Source organism: Spea bombifrons, chromosome 11 (genome assembly GCF_027358695.1).
Source record: "Spea bombifrons isolate aSpeBom1 chromosome 11, aSpeBom1.2.pri, whole genome shotgun sequence".
NCBI classification, from domain to species: Eukaryota; Metazoa; Chordata; class Amphibia; order Anura; family Pelobatidae; genus Spea; species Spea bombifrons.
The window spans coordinates 20,056,102-20,081,341 of NC_071097.1; the positions used below are offsets into that span (position 1 = coordinate 20,056,102).

At 36.9% G+C, this 25,240-nt stretch overlaps 2 protein-coding genes across 3 annotated transcripts in view; one reads left to right on the forward strand and one right to left on the reverse strand.

The window, feature by feature from the left end:
• Nucleotides 1-1,923, forward strand: part of INPP5A (inositol polyphosphate-5-phosphatase A) — a 199,890-nt gene extending 197,967 nt beyond the window's left edge. Inside the window, exons 15-16 of one of the 2 annotated variants that reach the window (XM_053450442.1) lie at nt 1,262-1,349; nt 1,521-1,923. In XM_053450442.1, coding sequence (XP_053306417.1) covers nt 1,262-1,342 — 81 coding nt within the window. In that variant the 3' untranslated portion in view covers nt 1,343-1,349; nt 1,521-1,923. The remainder of the gene's footprint in view (nt 1-1,261; nt 1,350-1,520) is intronic. The other variant, XM_053450441.1, reaches the window with a different exon arrangement.
• A 13,850-nt stretch (nt 1,924-15,773) lies between these two features.
• Nucleotides 15,774-18,823, reverse strand: NKX6-2 (NK6 homeobox 2). The gene is made up of 3 exons (XM_053450445.1): nt 18,209-18,823; nt 17,585-17,757; nt 15,774-16,444 (listed from the first exon to the last, which is right to left on the reverse strand). Exons 1-3 carry the CDS (start codon nt 18,633-18,635, stop codon nt 16,196-16,198), a joined length of 849 nt encoding a protein of 282 aa, XP_053306420.1. The 5' UTR covers nt 18,636-18,823; the 3' UTR covers nt 15,774-16,195.
• Nucleotides 18,824-25,240: the final 6,417 nt, after the last annotated feature.

The window sequence follows — 25,240 nt, forward strand, 5'->3', positions numbered from 1 at the left end:
TTCAAATCTTTGCATTTTAACATATTCCATTCACTAACTTTACCACCAGCCTCGGCCAAAGTGTGTTTTGGTAATTTGTATTTTTCACCCAAATTGTACTTCAGGCTTTGTAAAGAATAATGTACACCTTATAGTATGTTCCCTATAAGTGCTGGGAAAGTATGGAAATTCTATATAAATTAGGTATTTCTGAAAAGCAGGACACCTGAATTGCTGCACTTTGAGGGGATATTCTGTCACTTTACCTAATTTTGGATTCAAAGGGGAAAATATATATAAAAAAAACAGGTTAATTTAGTTTTTTTTTTTTTTAACTAAATTTCTCATCCTTAACGTTCAGCTAATTATCTAACTTTGGTATCAAAAGAAAGCCCCCTCTCTCTCTTTGAAAAAACAATATATAGTTTACATGGATACACTATTCGCAGGAAAGGGGAATAATTGCTGAACTGACATACTGCAAAAATGGCAAAATTGCTCTGGGACTTGAGGTACCAAAAACCCCTGTGGCTGAAGGGGTTAAAGAACGTGTGCTCGCTTGTTAGTAGACATGATGTGTTCCCTATAAAGTACAGACTAGAGGACTGCATTGGGATGCGGGTCCCGCGGGCGTTTTTTTCGAGTGTTGCGGGCAGGAGCGGGTGTTCCGACAATGTACCTGCGGGTCCCAGTAATCCCGCGTACTCCTGCAAGGCTGCCTTCGCGTTGCTCCCACACCAGAGAATGTCTCTTCTCTTGTTTCGCCCAGGAACCCAGCAGAGTCACGTGAAGTGACGTAAATTCACTTGACTTTGCTGGGTTCCTGGGTGGAACAAGAGAAGAAACGTTGTGTGGGAGCAGCGCGAAGGCAGCCTTGCGGGAGTGTGCGGGAAATCTGCAGATCAGTTAAGGGGGTGGGCGGGATTGGACACATATGTTGCGGGATTAAAAAAACAATCTCGCACAAGGCTCTAGTACAGGCTAAACTACCTTCTTTAAAACAGCTATTCATGGCTCTACCTCTTGAATTCAGTGTAGTGAAGAAATAAACAACTGTCCAGCTCTGCCAACCAATCGTTTCACTCTTTGAATTAAAGTAGCGAGACCTTGTTTCTGACGAAAAGACATGCCATGACTTTGACAGAGTCTACGAGCTTCCAGGTTATGGAGCATCGTATTCAGTCCACTTTTCTCATATGAAGGTGTTAATACAGCATTTAACATCTGAGGGAGTCAGTCCCTGGTTTCCTTTTAAACAGTTTTTGTTCCCCTCTCTTTACAGCCTGTCTTCCTGTCCTTCCGAATAGCCTCAGGGGCAGGTAAAGCCAATGCTCATGTGCACAAGTGTTGTATCGTGCAGTGATGTGGTGGTAAATATACATTTTCTTTCTTTTTCTTTATCAGATTTGGTTTATATTCCCTGTGGTACATTTTTAGAGTCGTGATATATATATGTATATATTGGTTTCATTTCTGTTGTATTTTTGTATACTGCATTTTTATGCTAATAGAATGGAATCTTTTTTTTTTTTCTTCTACAGGAAAAAGATGCCAGCACAATGAGAAGATATATCGGGAGACCACATTGTGAGGACGCTAGCAGTACAGCAGTAAATCAGCCTCCATTTTACAAAAGGGCAGATGAAAACAACTTCTAACAGCCACATTTGTAAATTATGGATCCTCCACTATAGACTTTAATATCCCGAGAAGTCTCACATACCTCACTTTCTTGTACGGTCATATAACATCTGTTAGAAAATATATATATATATTCTTTTAGTTTGGTAATTTTAATTCACTGTTGTGTTGCCAAAATCCCATATCAAACTATACAAATCTATACACAAAAACGAAAAGTGAGAATACGGCACTCCAGTTATGAGGTGGTGCACAAGCCAGTGTACCACCAGTCCCTCAAATATATGGAATAAAGAAGCAGAGGCTCAGCGCTTCAATGGTGAAATAAACTTACCTCACCATTGAAGTGCTGAGCCTCTGCTTCTTTATTCCATAAACAAATCTATAGGCATATTTTTCTTCTAAAAAGTTTCCGCAGGTTCCGCACAAATGGATGACTGATACCCACCTAAAATTTCTCCACCACCGGGGTTTTGTTGGATTATCCAGACTCAGTAGTACACTGGGCACCAGTAGCACAGTGCAATGCATAGCTGGAGCCTACAGTGACATAGAGGAATTACCCCAGCAGTTCTGATGGGACTAAGATCACTGCAAAGATTTTCAATCGTGATGAAACTTAGAGAGACCCTGTTCTCACTGTTCACCCTTTTTCAGCTTTTTATAGGTTTTCTTTAAGACTTAAACGCTAATGAAGTCATAAAGGCACAATGTCTGGTGACGCTCATCTGAAGCAATGCAGGGCTGGTTATTCTTAGAGTAATCAAGACAATGGTTTCAGGTGTATTGTTGACCAATGCATCTGTCTCGTGGAAGAATAGATAAGGCTATAGCCACTAATGTGCAATAATCATGATCACCTTTAACGACCATTCAGATCAATAGCCATTATGAAAGAATGATGGCTATCACGCTTTAGATAGAATCCCAGACTCCCTCACACCCTCTTTGTTACATTATTTCTCGGGTCCATGTTACTTACTACACTGCCATATAACATGGTTCTTGAAACACACAGCAGCTGCTTTTCAAATGTATGTGTGTACGTGTGTGTGAGTGTATGTGTGTGTTTATATGTGTATAACTATGTATATGCATATACACACATTCATATATAAAAATATAAATATATATATACTTTTTAAAATAATTTATAAATCTTACCAAAACCTAAGCTAAGTATTCCTTCCTGTATGGGGCTTCAGTGCCATGTTAGTAACGAGCATTCAGGAGTAGCATTTTTAGATAAATGTATATCAGCAACCAAAATTTATATAACCTTTGTGTTTTTGTCCTTACTAAGTATATACCATAGTCAGTACAATTCATATATACTTTTGCTGTTTTCCCTTTGTTATTCTTGTAATAACTTATTACTATGTGATATTACAGACTGAATGTGAACTTTATAGATAGGCTTGGGTGTATGTTTTAAGAATTTCGTAAACTTTTATTCAGTCTGTCTTTTTTGTATCATGGTGCCAAGTAGTATATTATAGATGGGGGGGATATCATAGACTTTGTCTGTTTCAGGTAGAATTAGTTTCATATAGACTAAACCTTTAAAGTTTTACAAAAGAAAACCTTGTAGCTGGTTGCGATTAGTCACACCTTTTACTGAGCACTGCGGATATGATCTTACCCCAGAGTACAACATTAAAAGGGGATTTGAGAAGTCTGTTGATGAAACACAAATGTTTCTTTTATTGATTTAATTTAGAACACTACTGAGTTCATGGAGTAAGCGATGACATTAGATCAATGCTCGATTTTCGGTATGAATCACTACTTTTGGGAATGATTTTGTGTCTGCATAAAGAATTTGTCTTCTGGATGATACAATCAGTGTTTGAGACAATTGTACTGAAAGAAGAGGAAAGGTGTTTCATGTTTTTTGCCATGTCTGTCATAATTAAACCACATGATTGTGTTCATGTAAATGGTGAATCCACCGAGGGTTATGTCTTAATCACCTTTAGACAACCTATGCTTTCTGGTTCTCAACTTCAAGCAATAAACTGTTAATTGTGAAATGTGTTGGATAATATTTTCCTTTCTTTGTATGTTTGTGTTCAGATGGGAGGTTCAATTGGATTGCAGTACTCAAACATGGAATAAATATTGAACATATAAACCTGTTATTCTAGAGGGAAGGCTTAATCTGAGTTTTGGGGCAGTTTAAAAATCAGGGCTGGCCTTTAGGTGTTCTCTGGCTACCCCCTCGACAAAAAACAAAGGAAAAATATCTTGTAACAAACAACTAGTTTGAATTAGAGATTATTTATGTGCAAGTGCAAACAAGTACAAAAAATATATAACTGGAAATACTGGTAACAATAATGTACGTTTAATACATTAAAGATAGGGAAAAAAAAATTTTAAATAATAAAAAATTGGACCCTAGGCAATTATTTCCTTGGCCATCACTCCCTCCGCTCCCACACACACAAAAAAAAATATTTGCCACACTGACTACAGATTAGTGGGAGACTGTGAGAGTCACTGCAGTCTTCCCTCCTTCTGACCCTACTGTGACTTGGATAGGTACTCTCCCCCCGTAATCATCCCCAGAGTCCATTTGTCCCCTCATTCGCTAAGCCACACCTCTCTTTTCCTTCCTCCCTGTAGTTCAGGTATAGCTCAAATAAACAACACATGTAAACAGCACTTGCATGATATGGAAACATAGCATAGCAGGTATAGATCAACAGAATAACACACAAACCCAGCTTTGTATGTATAGATCAATTAAAATCACATGTGAACTTGGCGTTGAAGATATAAATCAAATAAACAATGAGAATACAATGGTACCACAGAATGGTCATATATTAGTTATTTTAAGGGTTTTACAAATTCTGGTTTCACTCTCCATACCTATGTCACATACCTATTTTCTATATGAAATGTAGGGGATATTTATTAATTCTTAGGTTATATGTCCCTTAGTTGTCGGGATTCTTCTTCACAAGAGGAAATCTGGCAATACTTAAATCTTGAAGTTAAGTTAATCCTAGTAGCCCTGTGGCAAAAATACCAAAACACTATTGATTCCTTTCCTAACACACGTAAAAGAGGATCCATAGAAAGTCCATAAGAGCTGCATAGAAAGGGCCCCAGCCATCATGTACGCTCTGAGTAAGGTCCTGACTACTATAGAGACCCTGGTGGCTGTATTTGGAATAGAAAATAAAACACAACTGGTAGTGGACCAAAATCAGAGCAACCAAATCAGAGCAACTTAGAGGGGAATTGTCCTGTTCCTCTCCATAAATCTTCTCCTCTTTGGTGGAAGCCTATTTGTTCTGGCAGCCTATGGCGCAGGAGTAAGAATAGGGGGGCGAATTTAGGACGAAGTTCTAATCAACCATCAGAGACTTTCTTTTAAACAAAATATTTCCATAACTATTACTCTACAAAAAAGTATCTTGTCCAGGGTCTTGTAGCCTTACAAATGTCCATAGACATTGGAGAGATTCTTATAGGGATACCTCTAGAGTTATACACAAATAATGTCTGTCTGCTTGCTTCCTGGCTCCAAGAAAGTGATGGTTAGTGTCCATCAGTATTTTCCCCAGTAGCACCGCTTAACTGTTTCCTTGCGGCATTGCTATGCGCTGCTCACTAAGCTGGGATGTGAAATGATTTCCACTCCCTTGAGTAATCACCAATGAATATAATAAATGGAGCCTATTTATTACATCATCAAATTCTAATTAGAGTTGTTGCAGCTGTGTGCTTTTCATCTGCCTAGGATGATTAATGGAATGGGTTTTAATTAGGTGATATGCTAATCTTTCAAATGAAAGTCAATGATATATTTTAGCAGAAGACGCAGGAAAAACATTTTGGTAAACTTTTTTTAGTTAATTAAAGGGAGTTTGTGTCTCGTAATATTTTTAGTAAATTGATTTCTTAATTCCTGTGGATGGATGCAATTAACAATGAAGTGAACATGTGGAGCCTGTTAAGGGTGAGACCAAGAACAACCAACTTCTTTCCTGGAACAATTTTCAATAATATATGTTTGTAATATCTTCTGCCCCGACTCGATTGGTACTAAAAGTATTCTGTTGTATTCATGAAAAGTATCATGAAAATTGTGGATGGGGAGTGGGAAGGTTTGGGGAACTTGTCCAGGCTCCTGGTAACCTTTAAAGCAACCCTGAGTTTGCCCAAGTTTATTGTATTGTTCCTGGAGACTTTTTAAAATGTTTTCTTATAGAGGAAGTCCCATGGGGAAAACATTGCCTGCTCACAGTATGTATTTTAGCTTTGACCAAAACCTGATTTTATCTCATTTTGTTCCAACAAACATCGCTTATGTGCAGATCTGGTGGCGGCCATTGTTGTCAGTCATGTGATATTTTGAATGACTATCCCTGTTTAGACACCACAGCGAGCTGATTCTTCACATAAATGCTAATGAAGTCCGTTCCTCCTTAGACTTTCATTAGCTTGTCTGGCACGGTGAATAAAACTGAGACATTCTTTAGTTTAACACAGACATCGTGGAAATGAGTCCGTAGATTGGGCTAAAATAACAGAGCTAGGACACGTACAAATGGCTAATATTCAGCTGCCTGAAAGCATTATATTATGGAAAACATTGCGTTCTTTAAAACATATTTTTATTCTGATACTAGTAATGAAATAATGTGTGGGAGTCCCCAATATTTGAATATTGAAGGATCGATTTCCATACACTATCAGTTTGTGCAAACTTGTCTAGTCCCATATATTGTACTATCAGTAAACTGTAAAAGAAAGACTGCCACTGTTAAATGGATAGAGCTGGCCAAAAGGGGAATTGTTACAGCAAATGCTCGCTTTCTCCCTCTTTCACAGTAACTCCCACAGAAATTCAGACACTCAGGAAAGTGTTGCAGGAAGACCAGTTTCTTATAGAACCCATGGACTTCCCTTAACACAGGCAATCGTTTTGTCATGCAGCACAGTTTATGGCCATTGCAGAAGTTACTAACAGGAGGTTTCAGGGTTACCACTTGAATGCGGGCCCCTGTAGAGACCTCTGTTACACCTCTGGATGAGCACTGTCTTTTCCTTACCTCCCCTTCTCTGTGTCCTCTCTGCTGTATCTGCTGTCCATCCTCCTCTGCTGTGTTCCTGGAAAGAGACATTACATGTGTGTCACTCCTTTTATCAGAACACTTTTGGCAGGAGATGTGCGTTTCTTGCAAGATTTCATGCATAGCTGAATGTGCTACGACGTGGCCAGCTCTACAACAAACAGCTAGGCCAATGTAGTAACAAGAAACATGAAATGATCTTCACTACGTTGGCAGTGAGTCAAGCTTCCTAGGAACAAAATGTAACAATCTATTTTAGATTGTGTTTGTCCTGTGTAAGGGTAGGGGAAGCAACACCCCTTTAAATCCCCCAAAAACAGAAGTTACTTGACAGGGCCGGCCTTAGGGGTGTGCGACCTGTGCGACCGCACAGGGCGCCATGGTTGCAGGGGCGCCTGACCGGGACTTAGATTAAAGCATCGTTTTTTTTTTTAAACTTTATTTAACATCATTGATGTTAAATAAAGTTTAAAAAAAAAAAAACGATGCTTTAATCTAAGTCCCGGTCAGGGGTGCCGAGCGGTTGCTCGTGAAGTTCTCGGCAACCGCTCGGCGCCCCTTACTCTCCGTGACTCCGTCGCGGTGCCAGCATCTCATGTTGAGCGCCGGACTATACCGGCGCTCAACATGAAATGCCGGCAGAGCGAGAAGACGGATGCCTCCCGCTCTTACCGCAGGACTCCGGCAACAAGGTAAGTGTGGGGGGAGGTAGTTTGAAGGGGCAGAGGGGGGGGTAGTTTGAAGGGGCAGAGGGGGGGGTAGTTTGAAGGGGCAGAGGGGGGGGGGGTAGTTTGAAGGGGCAGAGGGGGGGTAGTTTGAAGGGGCAGAGGGGGGGTAGTTTGAAGGGGCAGAGGGGGGGGTAGTTTGAAGGGGCAGGGGGGGGTAGTTTGAAGGGGCAGGGGGGGGTAGTTTGAAGGGGCAGAGGGGGGGTAGTTTGAAGGGGCAGAGGGGGGGGGTAGTTTGAAGGGGCAGAGGGGGGGGTAGTTTGAAGGGGCAGGGGGGGTAGTTTGAAGGGGCAGGGGGGGGTAGTTTGAAGGGGCAGGGGGGGGGTAGTTTGAAGGGGCAGAGGGGGGGTAGTTTGAAGGGGCAGAGGGGGGGTAGTTTGAAGGGGCAGAGGGGGGGTAGTTTGAAGGGGCAGAGGGGGGGGTAGTTTGAAGGGGCAGAGGGGGGGTAGTTTGAAGGGGCAGAGGGGGGGGTAGTTTGAAGGGGTAGTTTGAAGGGGCAGAGGGGGGGGTAGTTTGAGGGGGGGTAGTTTGAAGGGGCAGAGAGGGCGGGTAGTTTGAAGGGGCAGAGAGGGGGGTAGTGAGGGGGGGCGCCAGAGGAGTAGTCCGCACAGGGCGCCACAACGCGGAGAAGATCACTTCATGAAGACCAGGAGACCCATTGGACGAAGATTTACATAAATAGTCAAAAACCGGCGCACTCCCTGTAGCAGATGTAGCCAAATTATTTGAACATTTAACCAGTATGGGAATTTCCCAGTGACAAAATCTATAACTGGACATATCCAAAGTGAAAATTGCTTTAATCAGCCTTTAGTGTTTCGAGTATAGTCTGATAATAAAAATGTAAATTCTCAGTCTGATAAAATAATGCTTGCTGCTGCTAAGCCGTTTTTTTTTACGTTTATAAGAGTATTGGACCTCAGGAACAACTGATAAGATTTTGTATAATAAAGCTGGACAGTCTTGTTATAACCAGGAAGAGTAAAAGTAACCAAACACTACAGTGTATTAGTTTGTTTAAAATGCTGTAAATACATACATAAAGTCAGATGACAAGTTCTGAGGAGCTACAGAAAACACGAAAAACCAGTGGCAATTCAGCAAAATGGTATTTATTGCATAAATGGTAAATGTAAGAGGAGAAGGTAAGCCTAATGCATGCATCCCATCACAACAAAATATTTTACACTGAATAGCAGAAACAATGCATATGGGGATATATTGAGGGTACCTTGGACAGCTATCCTATGGTTTCTCATGTACACTCATGATGTCACCTTTGAGTAGGATTGTTCTATTGTGAAATAATCCATCTGCTTTCATACTGAACACTGGCCCTGTTCTTCATGTTTAATTAGTGCAGTGAGAGAGAGATAGTGATTCCAAACCAGCTGATGGAGTCGCTTGCCTGTCTTTCTACAGACAGTTAGAAGAGCTAGTAAGGGCTAGCAGGGTTGATGAGTAGGAAGTTAGTCTACAAAGGGTTTTGTAGACCTCGTTCGGCCTATGGTGCCCAAAATGGCTATAGGTTGTTTGAGTCCATTAAGTACTCTTAAGTATAATAAGGTAACCTCTCCTAAAGTGGAGATGACGAAAGATTTTTTGTGGCAAGATTAGTCCATATGTGCATAAAATTTAATGTCAACAAAACATTTAATCTTTGATTTGCAACATTAGATATGGAAGTTCTTCAGAAGCACAATTCTCCGGGTTAAGGACCTCTTTCATATGTTTAGACAATTTTGCATGGGTGTCGGGCCTACTTACCTGCTTGATGGCTACCTATCCATGTGTCGATCAAGTACACCCTGAATTGACATCCTGGAGTTGGCAGGAGCAGGTGCCTCTGGGGTTGGCTTGGCTGCAGGAACACCTCCAGCTATTGCCAATCTCCTGGGGAATCCTAAGTAGTTGTTGCCACACCAGCCCACGTGTACCTGTCAGCTCCAGGAACAGTAGGGTTCGGGGCAACAAACATCTGAGTCAGTCATACAAATAACTAGTTAATAGCCCACTAATGTCACTTGGCCATAATTCTACTCTGAGTAGTTACCAACATAATTTAAAAAGCATTAAACCAACAGAATGTGACAGGGTGCCAAGGAAGGTTACCCAGTGAGCTAGGAATGTGTTAATGATTTGAAGTAGCATGGTGTCAATAAAACGATTACTTATAGTGATCTCTCATGCAACCTTTGCCTCGAATTATTAGATCCTATTATCACGTGATCATTGGGAGTGTATACCTTAAACACAGCTGTACTAACTCTATAGACTTTACATATTGCTTCCGTGATTACGGCAAAGTTTGTCTTTAAAACAAAGTTTATTTTTAATCTAGTTAGTAGCACTTCTTATGGGATATCTTTTACTTATTGGCTACTGACTGAACAAAGGAAGAAGGAAATATAAGGTGAGTGAACAAAATGTTCACAGTAATACCCACCTGAATTGTATACTTCAGAATAGTGCAATGCTAGTTTTCATTTATAGTATTTACAGTAATGTAAAAAAGATTGAGCAATCATTAATGCATTAACTGGTTATGACTTCAGCAAATATTGAAACACATTTTATTATACTACTTTACTGCTATTCTAGGTAAGCGATATAGCCATAGAGGCATTTCCAGTAGATGCTTTTTATTCTTTCAAAACCATAGGTAGGCCATTGGAATTCATATATATATAAGCCTTGCTGACAAGCAAACCATGCACTCAATCGAAAATACTATCTACAGAAACAGCCTGAGATATGGCTTGTTTAACTTCCACTACGGGTTTCAATGAGTCCACACACCAATGTATTTCCTATATACTTTTATCAAAGATGATGAAATTGTCCCAGAACAATTTGATGGTCACATCGTTTCATCTAGCAGATGCTTTATCTTTTTTTTTACATAGCCATAGAGTGACCACCAGCAGTCAATAGAAGCATTCACTGATTGGGATTTATAGGGTCTGTTCACAACAGTGTTAAATCCATAATCATTAAATGGTTGTTAAAAATCCGCATTAGCTTTAGCATTCAAATGCGCAAATGCTTGTATATTCAGAAGCCTTAAATGACTGCTCTCAACAGGAATAAAGGTACAATAGCTGTTACATCTTGGAATCAATTACAAATGGATATTATCATTTCTTGGCATGTCACATAGGAAGTGGAACCTCTGGCACAAATATGAGCTACTACTATCATAATGCTCAACCAGACAAGACTTTTTGTGTAAACTGCACATTCCAAAACCAAGTATCTTTTGCTTTTTTAATAAAATAATAATAAAAAGGCTAATAAGAATTAATGTGTTAGATAAAACAGATGAGAGGCCATTTAAAATTTAAAGTCACGTATATGTTATTTGATTAAACATGGATGAACATGAGGCTGTCCCTTTTCCACAACTCCTGAATAAATTAGTGGATTCTTGATGGGTTTAGCGGTTTGTGACCCATGTCACACACGCACACACTCATGGGTTGTGAGCATTCCATCCAAGGGAAGGCAAATTCTGGCTTGACGCTGTGTATATTTTCCAGACTCGTTGACTACTGTATAGAAAGTCCATAGAAGAAAAGTAGGAATTCCATTACAGGAAATGGCATCAGACCTAAATGATCATGCCCACGCTGCTACTGTACATTTTCTCACCAAAGGCCCAGTTTTTGTTTAAGCCCCTTTAAGTTTAGCCTTCTCTGTGGGTTCCATGGGTCACTCAAGGACATCTCTCCTCTGCTAAATGAAGTGCTTCCTGCATATAACTTAGAATCTAACACTCACATTTATCAACTCTATCATGGTGAGTTCCCTACTAAATTTAGATGTCAAGTCAAGTGTGAGGTCATTCACACAGAAAATCCCAAATTTTATACATTAAAGTATACAACCGAATTTTGCAAGGTTTCAATGTACACCAAAAAGAAAGTTGCACACAGAGAAAAAAACTAAAGGGAAAATCTTGCCAATGTGTAATGTTGTCTCCAAATGAAGCTGACTCAGCATGACTCAACATAATCCAGATCAACAGTTTCATGGGCATCAGTAGAACGATGGGAGGCACTGGCAAGCCCTTGAAAATTCCCCTAGATACACAAGGAGTTATTATTAGTTATTGTGTGGCATGTGACCCCAAAACCATTCTGACCAAAGAGTTCTACTGCAACACAATATTAAACAAAGAGACTGCAGTTACCTTTCTCCAACACCATAATCTGTTGGAAGATCCAATGGATACGGATCTCTGTGGCCCTTCATGTACAAAAAAAAGACGAAACTTTTTAGACTGTCCTCGAAAAGGATTCCAAACTACACGCTCGGTGAGAAGCGGCAATGGGCTTTTCCATTACCCAGATTTAAATGGAAATTTTGGTTGCAACCTCAGTTTATGTGATACTTTAGAACTTGATTATTTTTTTTGTCCTGGAGATGCGTAGTGACAAGCTCCCTTCGTCAGAGGATGAAGATGCTGTAACTAACAACAACAGGAACCATAGGGCTAGAATTGATTGACCATTGGTGTTTGGGCTAATGCAGGGATCAGGAGGTCTTGAGCAGAAAGCTAAACATTTTAAGGAAAATAAGAGGTATAAGTGGACCACTCTGCAAATCCCATCCAGACCATTTGTGCTAGAAAAGTTTAAGAAATAGTCCTAATGAAGGTGTATTAATTTCATTTTTGAATGACATGAAAATGGTATATCATTATTACATAAATACATTGTTCCAATTTTGGTGTTGAAATCCGTGAAACAAATAAATCCATTGTTGCAATGACACACTCAGTACATTTTATTGTGTACATTTTTGTGAATGAGCCGGTAGAGCACGTGCTAGAGTGGCATAGTTTTTTTTCTGTACATGATGTTCCTTATATTACTTATGTTGTCCCCATAATGTTTTCTTTGTTTTTATTTATTCCTGGAAAATCTTGGTTGTACATCTAGCACTCAACCTGTCTCCTTGTCCAAAGAAAAAGCTCTATGCCTGCTATAGTTCTTACCTTGGTGAATAGACCTACTGGATGGATTCATTTTATGGCTTTAGGTCAAATAACCACACCATGTCCAGTTTATTTGAACAAGTGTTGCTCCATAAAAATATTTGCATATTCTCAATGCAAGTAAATATAGTGTGTGATCTGAAGAGGAAACTTTGCTGTGGCCTCACCACAATGAACAGCAACACAATGTAAAATTTGCCTGACTTTATTGTCCCATAATGGACATTTACATTGGCTTTGCACATTCACAAGTCTTTACTTATAGGCATGTATTCACACAGCTAAAGCACTCAAGTATAGCACACTGAAGCCATAGCCAGAAAACCTCATTATGAAACCAGAAACCAATTAAAAGTTGGATTGAAGATGACATTTGCTCAACAAAGTTACTCCTGGAGTTTCATATAAATATATTTAAATATTTATGCATTCTGAAAATATGCCATATTCGAAAACCCAACCCTAGCTCTTTATATTCATCATAGTAATAATATTTTTGTTTTCCATTAAACGTTGAAATGAATGAGCTATGTTATTTTCTGATGTACTGTATGGTGGAGCTGCCATTTGCTGCCTTACTGGATGGTTTAAAATGATTCTTGATCACAAGATACACGTGTAAATATCTTTAGACATGTACTGCATAGAGACTCATGCAGAGATTGCTAAAAAAATGAAAATAAAAGGAGCAACTTGTTATATCTACCAGTTTGAGCTGATAATAATCAGTTTTTATTAGTTAATATTAATTATAATAATTATTATGGAGTATAATTCCAATACTGTTCTGCCATTTACTGTGGGATCATGGAAAATGGCTGGAAATTTTAATGAATTCAATACACTGGCTATGCGTATGCCCTTGGTTGATGTCAGAGCTAAAAAGTATAATTGCAAATAATATAAAGATAGTATATTAAGTTAAATGCAACAAAGCAAGCAATCAGTGTGCACTAGTTAAAAGCACCCAAGTCATAAGTTTTGGAGATTCCATCACATCTATTGCTTAGCCCACCATTATGTCAAAGTACCCCACTTTTGACTAGCCCTATCCAATTCTACATGACTGTATTGCTTACAATTGAGCTGAATCCGTGGGACTTCACTGCCTTTTAACCCACTGAGACTATTGTGCCATTTAAAGCATATTCTGGAATATGAGTTTTGTATGCTTCTTATGGTGTGTTTCCCTTGTATTTTTTGTGTACATTAAATAAAATAATAACATAAATGATATGTTATTAGTTATTATTAGTTAGGCTCCATCCTTTGGGAATTAAGGATGTATCAATTTAAAATCTTAGACCATTATTGCTTACTTTCATTATATTTACACATGCCAATGTCCACCACATTAAAATATGTATGTATATTTACATTCACACACTCCTCACTGAACAGTTGCAGGGTTGACATCTAAATCGGTTAATTCATATATATATATATATATATATACACACACACACACACACTATATACACATATATATTACGTTTTGACATAGAGACAGTGTGTCAAAGGGATTGTTTCAGAAATCTGCCAAATGAGTCTCATTCATCTCTTGAAAAAACAATCCTTACTGTATAGACAGATAAGAAACTGAAGAATTATGATTTACTCCAGTTAAAAAACTTTCCCCATTTCCATCTGCATTTACACAAAATAAAACATATATATATAGATATATATATATATTTTTTTTTATTATTATTTTTTCTTTTTTTTTCCTAATGTGCGACAAATACATTATTTGCATGATAGTTGATACTTTCAAAATATAGCAGCCTGTACATTAACATCACAGCCAACCACACACTTATGTACCAGATAACATTTAAGTGAAGTATATTTTACTGAAAATATTATGGAAAGATAGATACAAATAAAAATATATTTTTTTAACTAAAGTCTACCTTCCTATTGGGGGAAAAATCAAGACAAATACCAATGTCGGAGACATGGTTTATATAACTGTTTAATGGTTTTATGCTTCAATATTGTCTCCTAAGATCGAAAAGAAATAATAATAATAAAAAGTTGAACATGACTTTATCTCAAGTTTCCCAGTTATATAATAATCTGACAGGCGGGCTTCAAGTAAAACCCAATGTGTTGAGTTGCTAAAAAAAAAATATATTTTATTTTTTTGTTGTTGTTTTTTTTTTTTAAACCAGTTTGACTAATTTTGAAATTAGTTTGAATTAAAAAGAAAGGTTTGATTATAAATGACTTTGTTTTAGACCTTTCTGTGTCCTTTACAAAGTGAACCCGATAAGCAAAATGTTCTCGATAAATCACCATCTTTACCTACCAAAAGGGCAATTTTGCCCAAGCTTAATTTAAATGAATATAAGAACATTATAAAAACAGATCGCATATTATGTACGATGTAATTTATCTTTTTAAAATATACTTACAAATTGGGATCTTTGAAACTGTGAGTTACTGTAGGAATTTAGATTTATCTAAAAATATTAATTTCAAAAATGATTACAAAGAAATATATATGTGCATAAAAATCATATATATATATATATATATATATATATATATATTCTGTATATAAATATACAATGATTTATAAACACATATACACGCAGAGAAAAAGGCATTCATAAAGCACCCATGAGTTTTTTCTTTCTTGTGGTTAAAATTATAAAATCACCGTAAACACTTCGTTCCTAAACAATCTATTTTTGATTTTGATTAAATTGAGTTTAACTAAACGTATTTTAATAAATTATGGAATTCACGCTAAAATATTTTGATTTGAATCTTGATCAAATTAATCATATTTTCAACCAGATTAAAACACGCGTTTAATATGTTATGTCATGAAAATTAGTTTAATCTAAAGTCTGCGCCATATCAGATTGTTAGTAAAGGTAAAGCTCACTAATCATCCCATAACTGGTAAAATTGAACCGTAAAAAATATTTAATAATAGCATTTTTTACATATCTCATAAAATTAATTAAAACAATTTTAATAAAGCGAAGTTGTTAAATAATTTATTGAATATACAAAGTCTTTTTTCAGCAACTGTGAACAACAGTATTTAACTCCAATTTCCAAAGAAATTGTTAAGCTTTTCTCTCTTTTTGGCTAAATTATGAGCAAAGTCCTTATAGGGTTTTTTTATAGAGAGTTAAAGCCTTAGAAGAGCTTTTTCTTTACAATGAGAAAAAAAAACATCACAAAATCTATATATATATATATATATATATATATATATATATATATATATATATATATATATATATATATATATATACACACACAGACATAAAGCGAGAAAAATGGGTCTGTACAAAAAAGTAACAAATTTAATTTTAGGAAACACTTTTAGTGCCAGAGCAGAGGAGCAACGCTTAGTGGGCTGGCAGTGAAAAGGTTAATTTAATGGCAACTTTGAGTAGTCGAAAAGAGAAAGGTCCATCTAACCCAATTTCGCTTCATTTGATAGTAGAATCATGAAAGGTCCATCGATCCCACATTATATGGGGGAAAGAAACGATAAGATATTTAGAAGAAAAGGGAAAAAAAAGTTTCTTTTATAACTTATTCTTTAAAAAATATATACATCTCAACATACATTTTAGGCTGTACAACACATACCACTTTTAAACATCCACTTACAATTTCTTCTTTATAATAATATCAATACCCTGGTTAATTCAGCTTTTAAAGCGCTTTAAATGGGGGGGGGGGTGGATCAGTTCCTTGTTTTGGGGGAGTATAGTCTTTGCCCTGTGGATCTATCACAAGGTGTCCGAGTTATTGCTGCAGGGGCTGAGTAGGTTCAAGTTTGTGGATTTGTGCTTTTTCAACAATCTAGAGATTTTCTCATCGTCTGAATTAGGGTCCAGGGGTTTGTTATATTCATCATCATCCTCATTATCCGAGCTCTCCTTCATCTTCTCGGTTTCTGAGTCGTGTTTCTTCTTGGCTGTGGCCATCTCGGCTGCATGTCTTTTCCTCCACTTTGTTCTTCGGTTTTGGAACCAAACCTGTTGAACAATAAAACAGATTTTTTTTTATTGATGGCAAAGTAGGCAAAATGTCACTTTTACTTAATGTATTAGAATATAACACCGAACAAATCAGAAGTCACCATTATAATCATGTATACTATACTGATAAGTACATAAGTGGAACGGCTTCCCAACAGAAGTGGTAGAGGTTAATACAGTGAGGGAATGCATGGTATTGACATGTGGCTATCCGGACTGTTTAAGGTATGAGGAAAAGGCCACTAGGCTAGATGGGCCGAATGGTTCTTATTGGCTTTCAAATTCTATTTTTCTATATGATTATTACATTTTTTAATATGTCATTATTACATTAAATCATATAGTAAATAACCGTGTTATTACTCTTACGGGACTGCACTTCATGCATTTAGTAAACTGAGTACATCTGCTACATAAATAATAACACATCGTATACATTATGAGTTACATTATATCATTAGAAAGCGCTCTTTAGATTTTAAACTTAAGGATACATGTATCGCATAGAACAAGATTAATCATTCTGGTTCTTATGGATGCCATACAGTAATTGCATTATACCAGACCCAATTTACAGAAAGACGGTTTGAACTATTTAGTAATATCTGACTCAAGTGCAACACTTTGCTAAGTTTTTCTTCGTGGTATTAAACAAATAAAACGCTAATATTTAAAGTTATTATTATTGTTGGGGGAATCATTGCAGAAAATGTGTCTGCATATAGCATTGTATAAACCTGTATTTATAATTTATCTTGAATAATTAAATAATATGTCATTCCTTTCATTAATCATCCAGGTTACAGATGTTCAATAAAATGAAATAAAGCGGCTTTCCTGTCCTAATTACTTTTATTACTAATCTTTTATTTTATGAATACAGTCTGGACAGAGTCTCTGTCCTGAACAAGACTAAATTGTGACATAGTGAAACAAAAAGTGGAAATGCACCTTAATAAATAAATGTATATATGTGTATATATATATATATATATATATATACATCCATAGTTAAATTTGAAGAATTTTAAGAATACAGTAATCTGGTAATTGATTTTGGCATTATTGCAGTTATATCATAGTAAATCATATGACATCATACACATATACATTTTACATATAGGCAGGTGATCATACCTTGACTTGGCTCTCAGTCATGCCCAAAGAATAAGCCAGACGGGCCCTTTCTGGCCCGGCCAGATATTTCGTTTGTTCAAATGTTTTTTCCAGTGCAAAAATCTGTTGTCCTGAGAAGGTTGGCCTGGAGTGTTTCTTCTTCCCATCTTTATCAAGAACCATTCCACCTTGAGCTAAAATAAATAATAACATATATATATATATATATGTATGTCTCATTTATATGGAAGGTAAAATATATATTATAAAGGCTATACTGCACAGTGGCTAATTATATCACAAATCGTTAAACTTTAAATAAACAATTTACAGTTATTTTTGCCTCTTTTAATGGAGTATAAATATTTAACCCTTCTGGTGCTTTGCACTGTAAGTCTCAGGGCACATTGCAATAATGTGGGAGATCTACAAAATAGTGAGAAAAGATAAAAACAGCATTCTTGGGAGAATATAAGTGAATCCGACCATCCTTGTAAATGAATCCAAATAGAAAATGATCATATAGGTTACAACATGGTTAAAACATATTAACGCTTGATGCTAATTAACTAGTTTGGGTCTAGATGGGTCTGTAACTTTTATTAAGTGGCGAGAAAGACAATTACTTGGGAGTTTGATACTTACAGGGGCAGGACAGGCGGGGGTCCCTCCAGGGAGAACTCTGCATTACTCCTGGCCAGAAGATGGGGGCTCTGCCTGGCAGCTCTGCCAAGGGCTTGGGGTACCTGGACACAGCTGCTGGGTTAAAGTACATCCCTGTGGAGGTGGCTAGTCCATTAATGCGAGGAAGGCTGGTCAGGAGGTTCCCTGATGACCCAAGAGAAGCACCCAGAGGCCTGCTCAGGATATCACTAATCCCATGGGGAGTTCCCAGGGGGAACTGTGCGTTCAGAGAGGACAGGCTCGGGGCTTTGAACGTGGACGGGTTCTGCAAAGCGTAAGGGAACAAAGTGGTCTTCATCTCGGCCATGTTATGCAACGCAGCCAGGGGGGTACTGCTCAGCACAAACGCACTCTGTCTGTTAGTTTCCATCTGCCCCACAGCTAACATTTGTGATCATCAATAAATGCCCAGCGCCTTTGGAAAGCCACCACACGCTGTGACGTTCGCCAGCCACGATCTGAAGGGAGCAGGAAGTTTCTGATGATCAGGTCAGGCTCTGGTGCGAAGTTCCCCTGCAGAAAGGATCTGGTGCACAAAACCCCAAAGCAAATCCCGTTCAGAGTCTTGCTGCTCTCGGCTGTCCCTGGAGGTTTTAGGTCTTTTTTTATGTATATTATTGTTTTTTTTTCTTTCTGGGACGAACAATCCTCGTGGAATTCAGCGTGATCTGCTGTGCGGTTCCACGGATCGAGCGGCAGGGATCCCAGTGAAACTAAGTCGCCAAAGCAGCAGCGAGATGCACTGATAACTGGGCTGCCACCTGCTAGGCGCGCCTCCCCATTGGTTAGCATGCAGCCACGGCTCACGCTGATTGGTTCATCGATTGGAACCCCTGTTCTGCATCCACGTCATTCAGACAAGAGCAGCACTAAATGAAGGTCTTATTATAAAGTCAGGTGCTTTAAATGGCTGTAAATTTACCCACTGATTTATCTTTCAAACGACTAAATAAATCCCATTCAATGAGATTTTAGTGAGGCCCAGACTTTAAGAGGGAATCAGGGGGGAAAAAATATGGCCATGTATCTCATCAAGGCGGAAAATGTAAATGTTATTGTCGTTTTGGCTGGGTATTAATTTGTCTTAGTTAAAGAAGAAAAAAGTATTGAGCCAACAAATCTGAGAGACAGACAGATGTACATGAAATAATTATACAGAGGGAGAGGGAGCAAGAAACATGGGGGCTCATAACATCATGGAAATATTGGCTTCCAATAAATCAAGATTCAGATTCGTTTCTAGCGAATATAATCATTTAAGACCAGGAGAACAAGAGAGAGTGCATATGCCTGATTGAGATAGATATTTATATATATATATCACATTAAATATATATATATATATATATATATATATATATATATATATATATATATATATATATATATATATATATATACAATTAACTTATATTATACAACCTGTAACTTCTGTAGTAATTGTCTTGTACAAAACGCATGTATATATATATATATATATATATATATTCGATTTAATTTGTTGATGTTTAGCTTAACTATGTACGTATGTATCAAAATAATATAAACCGAAACATATTGTTATTCTTTTTTTATTACTTCACACTGATCATTATATTAGCTTATATATATTATATATATATATATATATATATATATACATGTATATATATTGTGATATAAATAAATAAATTAAAAGAATGTGATAATAATAATAAAATAATGCATCTACGGATTCTTCGGATACATATATATGCATGTGTGTGTGTTTGTGTAGTAGTAGTTTTTTCCCACCCCTGGTATTCTTTCATTGGATTTATTACTTAAAAGGAGCATTTCTTTCGGGAAGTCGCAGTTTACTTATTGAGCCCAAGTTATGTACTTTGCCGACCTGAGACAATAGACAGTAAAGGTTGCCTATACTCCTCAGGGGGCTTTTGCGTCTCCCACCAGCAGTCTCTTTGTTCTGATGAACCCATTCAAGTTCTGAGACCTTTCTTAGCCGCACAGCGCGCTGAGAGCCTCCAGTTGGATTGCTTGTTCAGGTTTATTGGTGAGGACATGTTTCTGGCTGCACCCTGGAAGGTGGATGGACTGTCTTACAAAATGAAGAGGGGGCATTCTGAATGAAAGATGATGGGCCGTGACCTGATCTGATTTTCCCGACTGACAAACTGCTCACATTAATATAGTGTTTGGATGACAAGTTCCCTGAGCTGCTCCTTCAGTCCCTTCTTTTGTTCCAGACACAATATACACTGCCCAGCCATCCTCATATGTTTAATTAGGTAAATGTATTCTCTGTACTGGTATATTCACAATAATTCCCTCGATTCCAGAAAGTCAGAAAGAATTCTAAATAATAACATTATATACCGCACACACACACACATATATATATATTTATATATATTTCCTATTGCTCTGATTGAATCATTATACAGTAACCATATTTCCGTAAGAGAGTCAATGTTTGTTATAATTTATTTTATTTGTATAATTTCATTTATTGAAAAAACTTCCATTACTTTATAAAGAGTCGATTTAATTTCTTCTCCAATGAGCCTGCCGTAAAATCCTATTTAATAAGCCCCAATATCCTGGACATATCTGTACATTTAAATCATCTCATACATGAAACCTTTTATTTCGGTTCCCAATTCGTTATAGATAAGTACAATGTAACTCTGTATTGACCATCAAATAACCTGGCGATGGATGTAACATTTCTAATTGGTTATTGATGAGTTTGAATGCTTGTTACAATGTTTACCATGTGCCAATGCAGATGTGATCAGGTCTCTAATCCGTGTTCACATGATGTGTCTGTACATTTGGTGGATGAACATATTCTAGTGTACCTTGGTGATTAGTTATGTTGCCTTTGCTGGGCAATGGGGCAGATTTTGGGGTCTGGATCAGGATATAGCACCCTGTGCTGGTGTAAGCAGGGTCTCCGATGACTGATAGTAGGAGCTGTCATTGAATGGACACATAGAAAGATGAGGAGCTGTCCATCAAGTGATTCCTAAGGATGATTCTCGGCTCCTTAACCCACTGAACAGCATGCAGCTGTGGGATCCCTGACTGCTCCCAGGATCTTGTCAGAGCTTGTAGCCAGATGCTACAGTACATTACAGGCCTCTTCAATATCTATCTACCCCTGCCCATCCGCTGTGCACCCATTGCCCCTTCATATGTACATCATCCCTCTCTCCTATTTGCCTCTGAAGCTCTCACCATTCCTCAATGAGCTTTAAACACAATACAATTCCCAGTATTCGCTTAGAAAGCGATGTTTGGCACTGACTGGGTTAATAAGGGTCCTAGTTACCATGCACTGATCCGTGATCAGTGAGAGGAGGCTTAAAGGCAGCTCTGATACCCTGATATGGCAGATCTCCTGTGCTAGTATAGCTATGTCTATATATTGCTTATTATTGCATACAGTATGATAGCTATATGCCTAAAATACTATTATTTATCGATTATTCAGGGTTGGGATTCTTGTTACATTTCTTGCTCAAAGTAATTTAAGGTTCAGAATTAGTAAATAAAAGAAAACAGACGAGTTTCCCCTACCCTGAAGATCCACAAAGGCACTTAAACAGTATACATGCGATGTGTATTTTAAATATAACTCCCCGGTCAACGCATTTACCTAATTTCAAGCAGAATATCCAGAACCCCAACTGTTCAGTTTTAATCATTTTAGATAATGTTCCCGAATGTAAGATGCCTCTGAGTGCAATTTAGGAGCAAGATTGCATTTACAATTTCCTTTATACAATGTGACATTTATAGGAAATGCGTGGCGCAGGTCTGTCCTAGGGGTTAGATATTTAAATGGCATAAAATATCAAAGCTATGGGGCTCTTTCTTCATATTCTCTGCTAAAATAGAATAATTTATCATAGTCATTAATGACACTTGTGGCACATTATTATGCATTTGAGCTATCCAGTGCCCTGAAATTTGCCTTCAGAAAATACGCGGATGTTTTAGGAACTCTTGGGATGGAAAATCGTCTCACAACATTTATGTATCTGGCGGCTGGAGAATTGAAAGTAGAATTTTCCCATTCACCAGTAAAGAGCCAGGGGACTGGATTTAGCGTCAGTTTTACAAAGAGCTCTTCATTTATCAAACAATTTAGGAATTATCGATCATACTGCATAAGGGTGCATTGATCCACTGGAGATCTCCGACAACTGGGCATTTTATTTTTAAAGACTACCCAGAACTTTCGAAAGTCTGTGTGTTCAACATAACGTATTAAAATTGTGAAGTACTAAATATTATTGCAAAAGCAGTAGATTTGCGTTGGTCTAGGTAGGGCAATTGTAACACGCTTTTTCACGGAAATCCACATACTGCAGAAGAAGAAATATCGAAGAAATTCATAAAATCAAAGTGCATAAAATGATGCAAAGAGATACATTGTCTTTTTTTAGATTTATCTAGTTAATGCTATATATATATATATATATATATATATATATATATATAAAGAGAGAAAGAGAGAGCCCTTGCATAAATAAAACATGATTATGTATTTATATTGATATACCGTTATAGCTATATAGTATATCGTTTTTCAAAGAGAAGTTATAAAAAATATACAATTACAAATTACAAAAATATTTGTAAATTAAAATGAAATTATAGATTTTTTTAATATTGCCAAATACCGTGAGGCCTTTATTAGAATAAATATATAAAAAAAAAATGAAAAACATACATCAATTCAATATTTAATGCAATCTATAGACTACACGTTTTTTTTTGTTTTTTTTTAATAGAATAATTAACATTACAGTTCGTTAAACACATTTATTAAATGGCCGTATCCGAAAGAAACATTTTGGCTACGAAATTTGTTTTTAGGAAATCATAAACGTATTTATTTCACGCTGTTTTTTTTTTTTTTCTTTCTTTCTTTCTTTCTTTCTTTCTTTCTTTCTTTCTTTCTTTCTTTCTTTCTTTCTTTCTTTCTTTCTTTCTTTCTTTCTTTCTTTCTTTCTTTTTGTAACTAGTTGCAGAATCCCTGCGTGTACTTTATGGAAGATGTATTTTTCTTCATTTTATTAAGAATATGCTGACGTTACCTTAAGAATGTCTCTCTTTCTGAGAGAACAATTATCAAAAACGCATTCATTTATAGTGTCCCAACACCAGCATCTTCAATTTCAGATTGATTTGGTTTCATGGGAATATTTTGCCTGTAAAATAGAAAGTGTATCAAAACTATATTTATTGTGTTACATGTGATTCAGATTTCTTTATTGTTTACAGAAAATAATATACAAAACAATTATTTCTAATCATGACTGGTTTTTTTATTAAAAAACACCAGGACCTCTTTAATGCATGTTTTAATGTATGTCAATAGCTATACATCCCTTTTTAGCTAAAATGTACTATTCTATTAATCCATTGTGTCTTGTTGTGATACCTTTGAGAGGACCAGATCATAACATTTTCGGATGCAGTAGTTTACTGAGTTCATCAAGTCTCTTGTTCATTTGTTCTACGAAGAAGTGGAATAGTCAGTAACCTGATGAGTCCACTGAAGGTTTCTCAACTGTAGATTGATCTTTCGGCTCCCCCTAGTGGACACTATTTATAAAGACTGCTTTCTCCTTAAACTTTAGTGGAAGGATGAGTTTTTTTTTGGGGGGGGGGTATAGTCACTAAATTAAGTAGTCACTTAAGGTAAGGGTATAATACAGCATAATAAAATAACACTTGGTTATTGTAAGATTCGCATATGGAGAACTGGCCAACCATAGGAGCTTCCTTCTCTAAACCCTGTATTTTACCTGTCTTCGGGATCATTGTAATTTCTTCATCAATTGTCCATGTCTGTAAAACTTAAAATTACCTTAAGATTTGTAGCAAATGTTTAGTAACTGGTGGTGTAATGGAAGGGACCAATGCATGAGGTATGTTTGCTAGAATGTTTTCTAGCTATAATATATTTAGTACTGGACACATGTATTGTGTTACTTGGCTTGATTTTAATTAAATCTATGGCTGCACCATGTTCTAGAAGCCACTATATTATTTTTTTCTCAGAATTCCTATAAATTACATCTGCCTTACCCAAAAAAGCTCACAAAAGCTGTCAGTGTCGGTGTGTATATTGGAGGATAATTGGGGAACTGGAGAATGATTATTTTAGTTTTCAAAGCCAAACAGGTTGTGAGTGTCCTCTTAGTTTTACTAAGATTCAGTGCATATTGTGGTCAGTTAGCATTACAGTTTGTAAAATGAGGGGTAAGTCTTTCCTCCAAGTTCACCTATACAATAAGACAATTTAAGACCAAATCCTATTAAAATGCACTTTTTATTGGAAAATATTAGAAACCACAGATCATTGACACAAAACTAGGTCAGGACTTTCTCCATCCAGCTTGATGTGTTTTGCATTATACTTAATTAAGGAAATCTAAAGTAATCATAACCATGGTTATTTATGATATAGCTCTTACTTTTCTGACTCTTTACCAGTTATGTTATGTTATTAACAAGCATGTTCAACCACATCCTAAGGGTAGGGTTACACAGTATAGTTTCTCTAAGTGGCTTTGATATCACCCATCGGTTAATTTTGTCTTTGAATGGTTAGGGAAAAAATAAAAAAATAATAAACTGCCCAATATTGTACTTTTGTGAACATGTTATATGTGTCTCTATGTGTAAGTGTATGTTGTTAAAATGCCGGGGTGTACGTTTGTATGTGTTAGAGTGGTTGTGTGTGATTGTATGCAGATGTGTGTAAGTGTGGGATGTTAGGGTGTCTGTGTGTATGTGTAAGTTTATAGTTTTACAGTTCCTTCCACAAATATTGGCACCCTTGGTAAATATGAGCAAAGCAGGCTGTGAAAAATTGTCTTTATTGTTTAACCTTTTGAGCTTTTCTTCAATCAATACACAAAGATACTTTGCTCTCATGGATATCGACCAATTGCAAACACAACCCAGTTTTATCGAAAAATATAGTTGAAGTAT

Bases quoted from the DNA above. Each gene is read 5' to 3' on its own strand.
- NKX6-2 (XM_053450445.1), bottom strand. From the start codon at position 18,635: ATGTTAGCTGTGGGGCAGATGGAAACTAACAGACAGAGTGCGTTTGTG. The intron at 17,758-18,208 runs GTAAGTATCAAA...TATTTATTTTAG, and splicing joins CCCCCGCCTGTCCTGCCCCT to CTCAAGGTGGAATGGTTCTT. The intron at 16,445-17,584 runs GTATGATCACCT...ATTGTTCAACAG, and splicing joins TGACTGAGAGCCAAGTCAAG to GTTTGGTTCCAAAACCGAAG.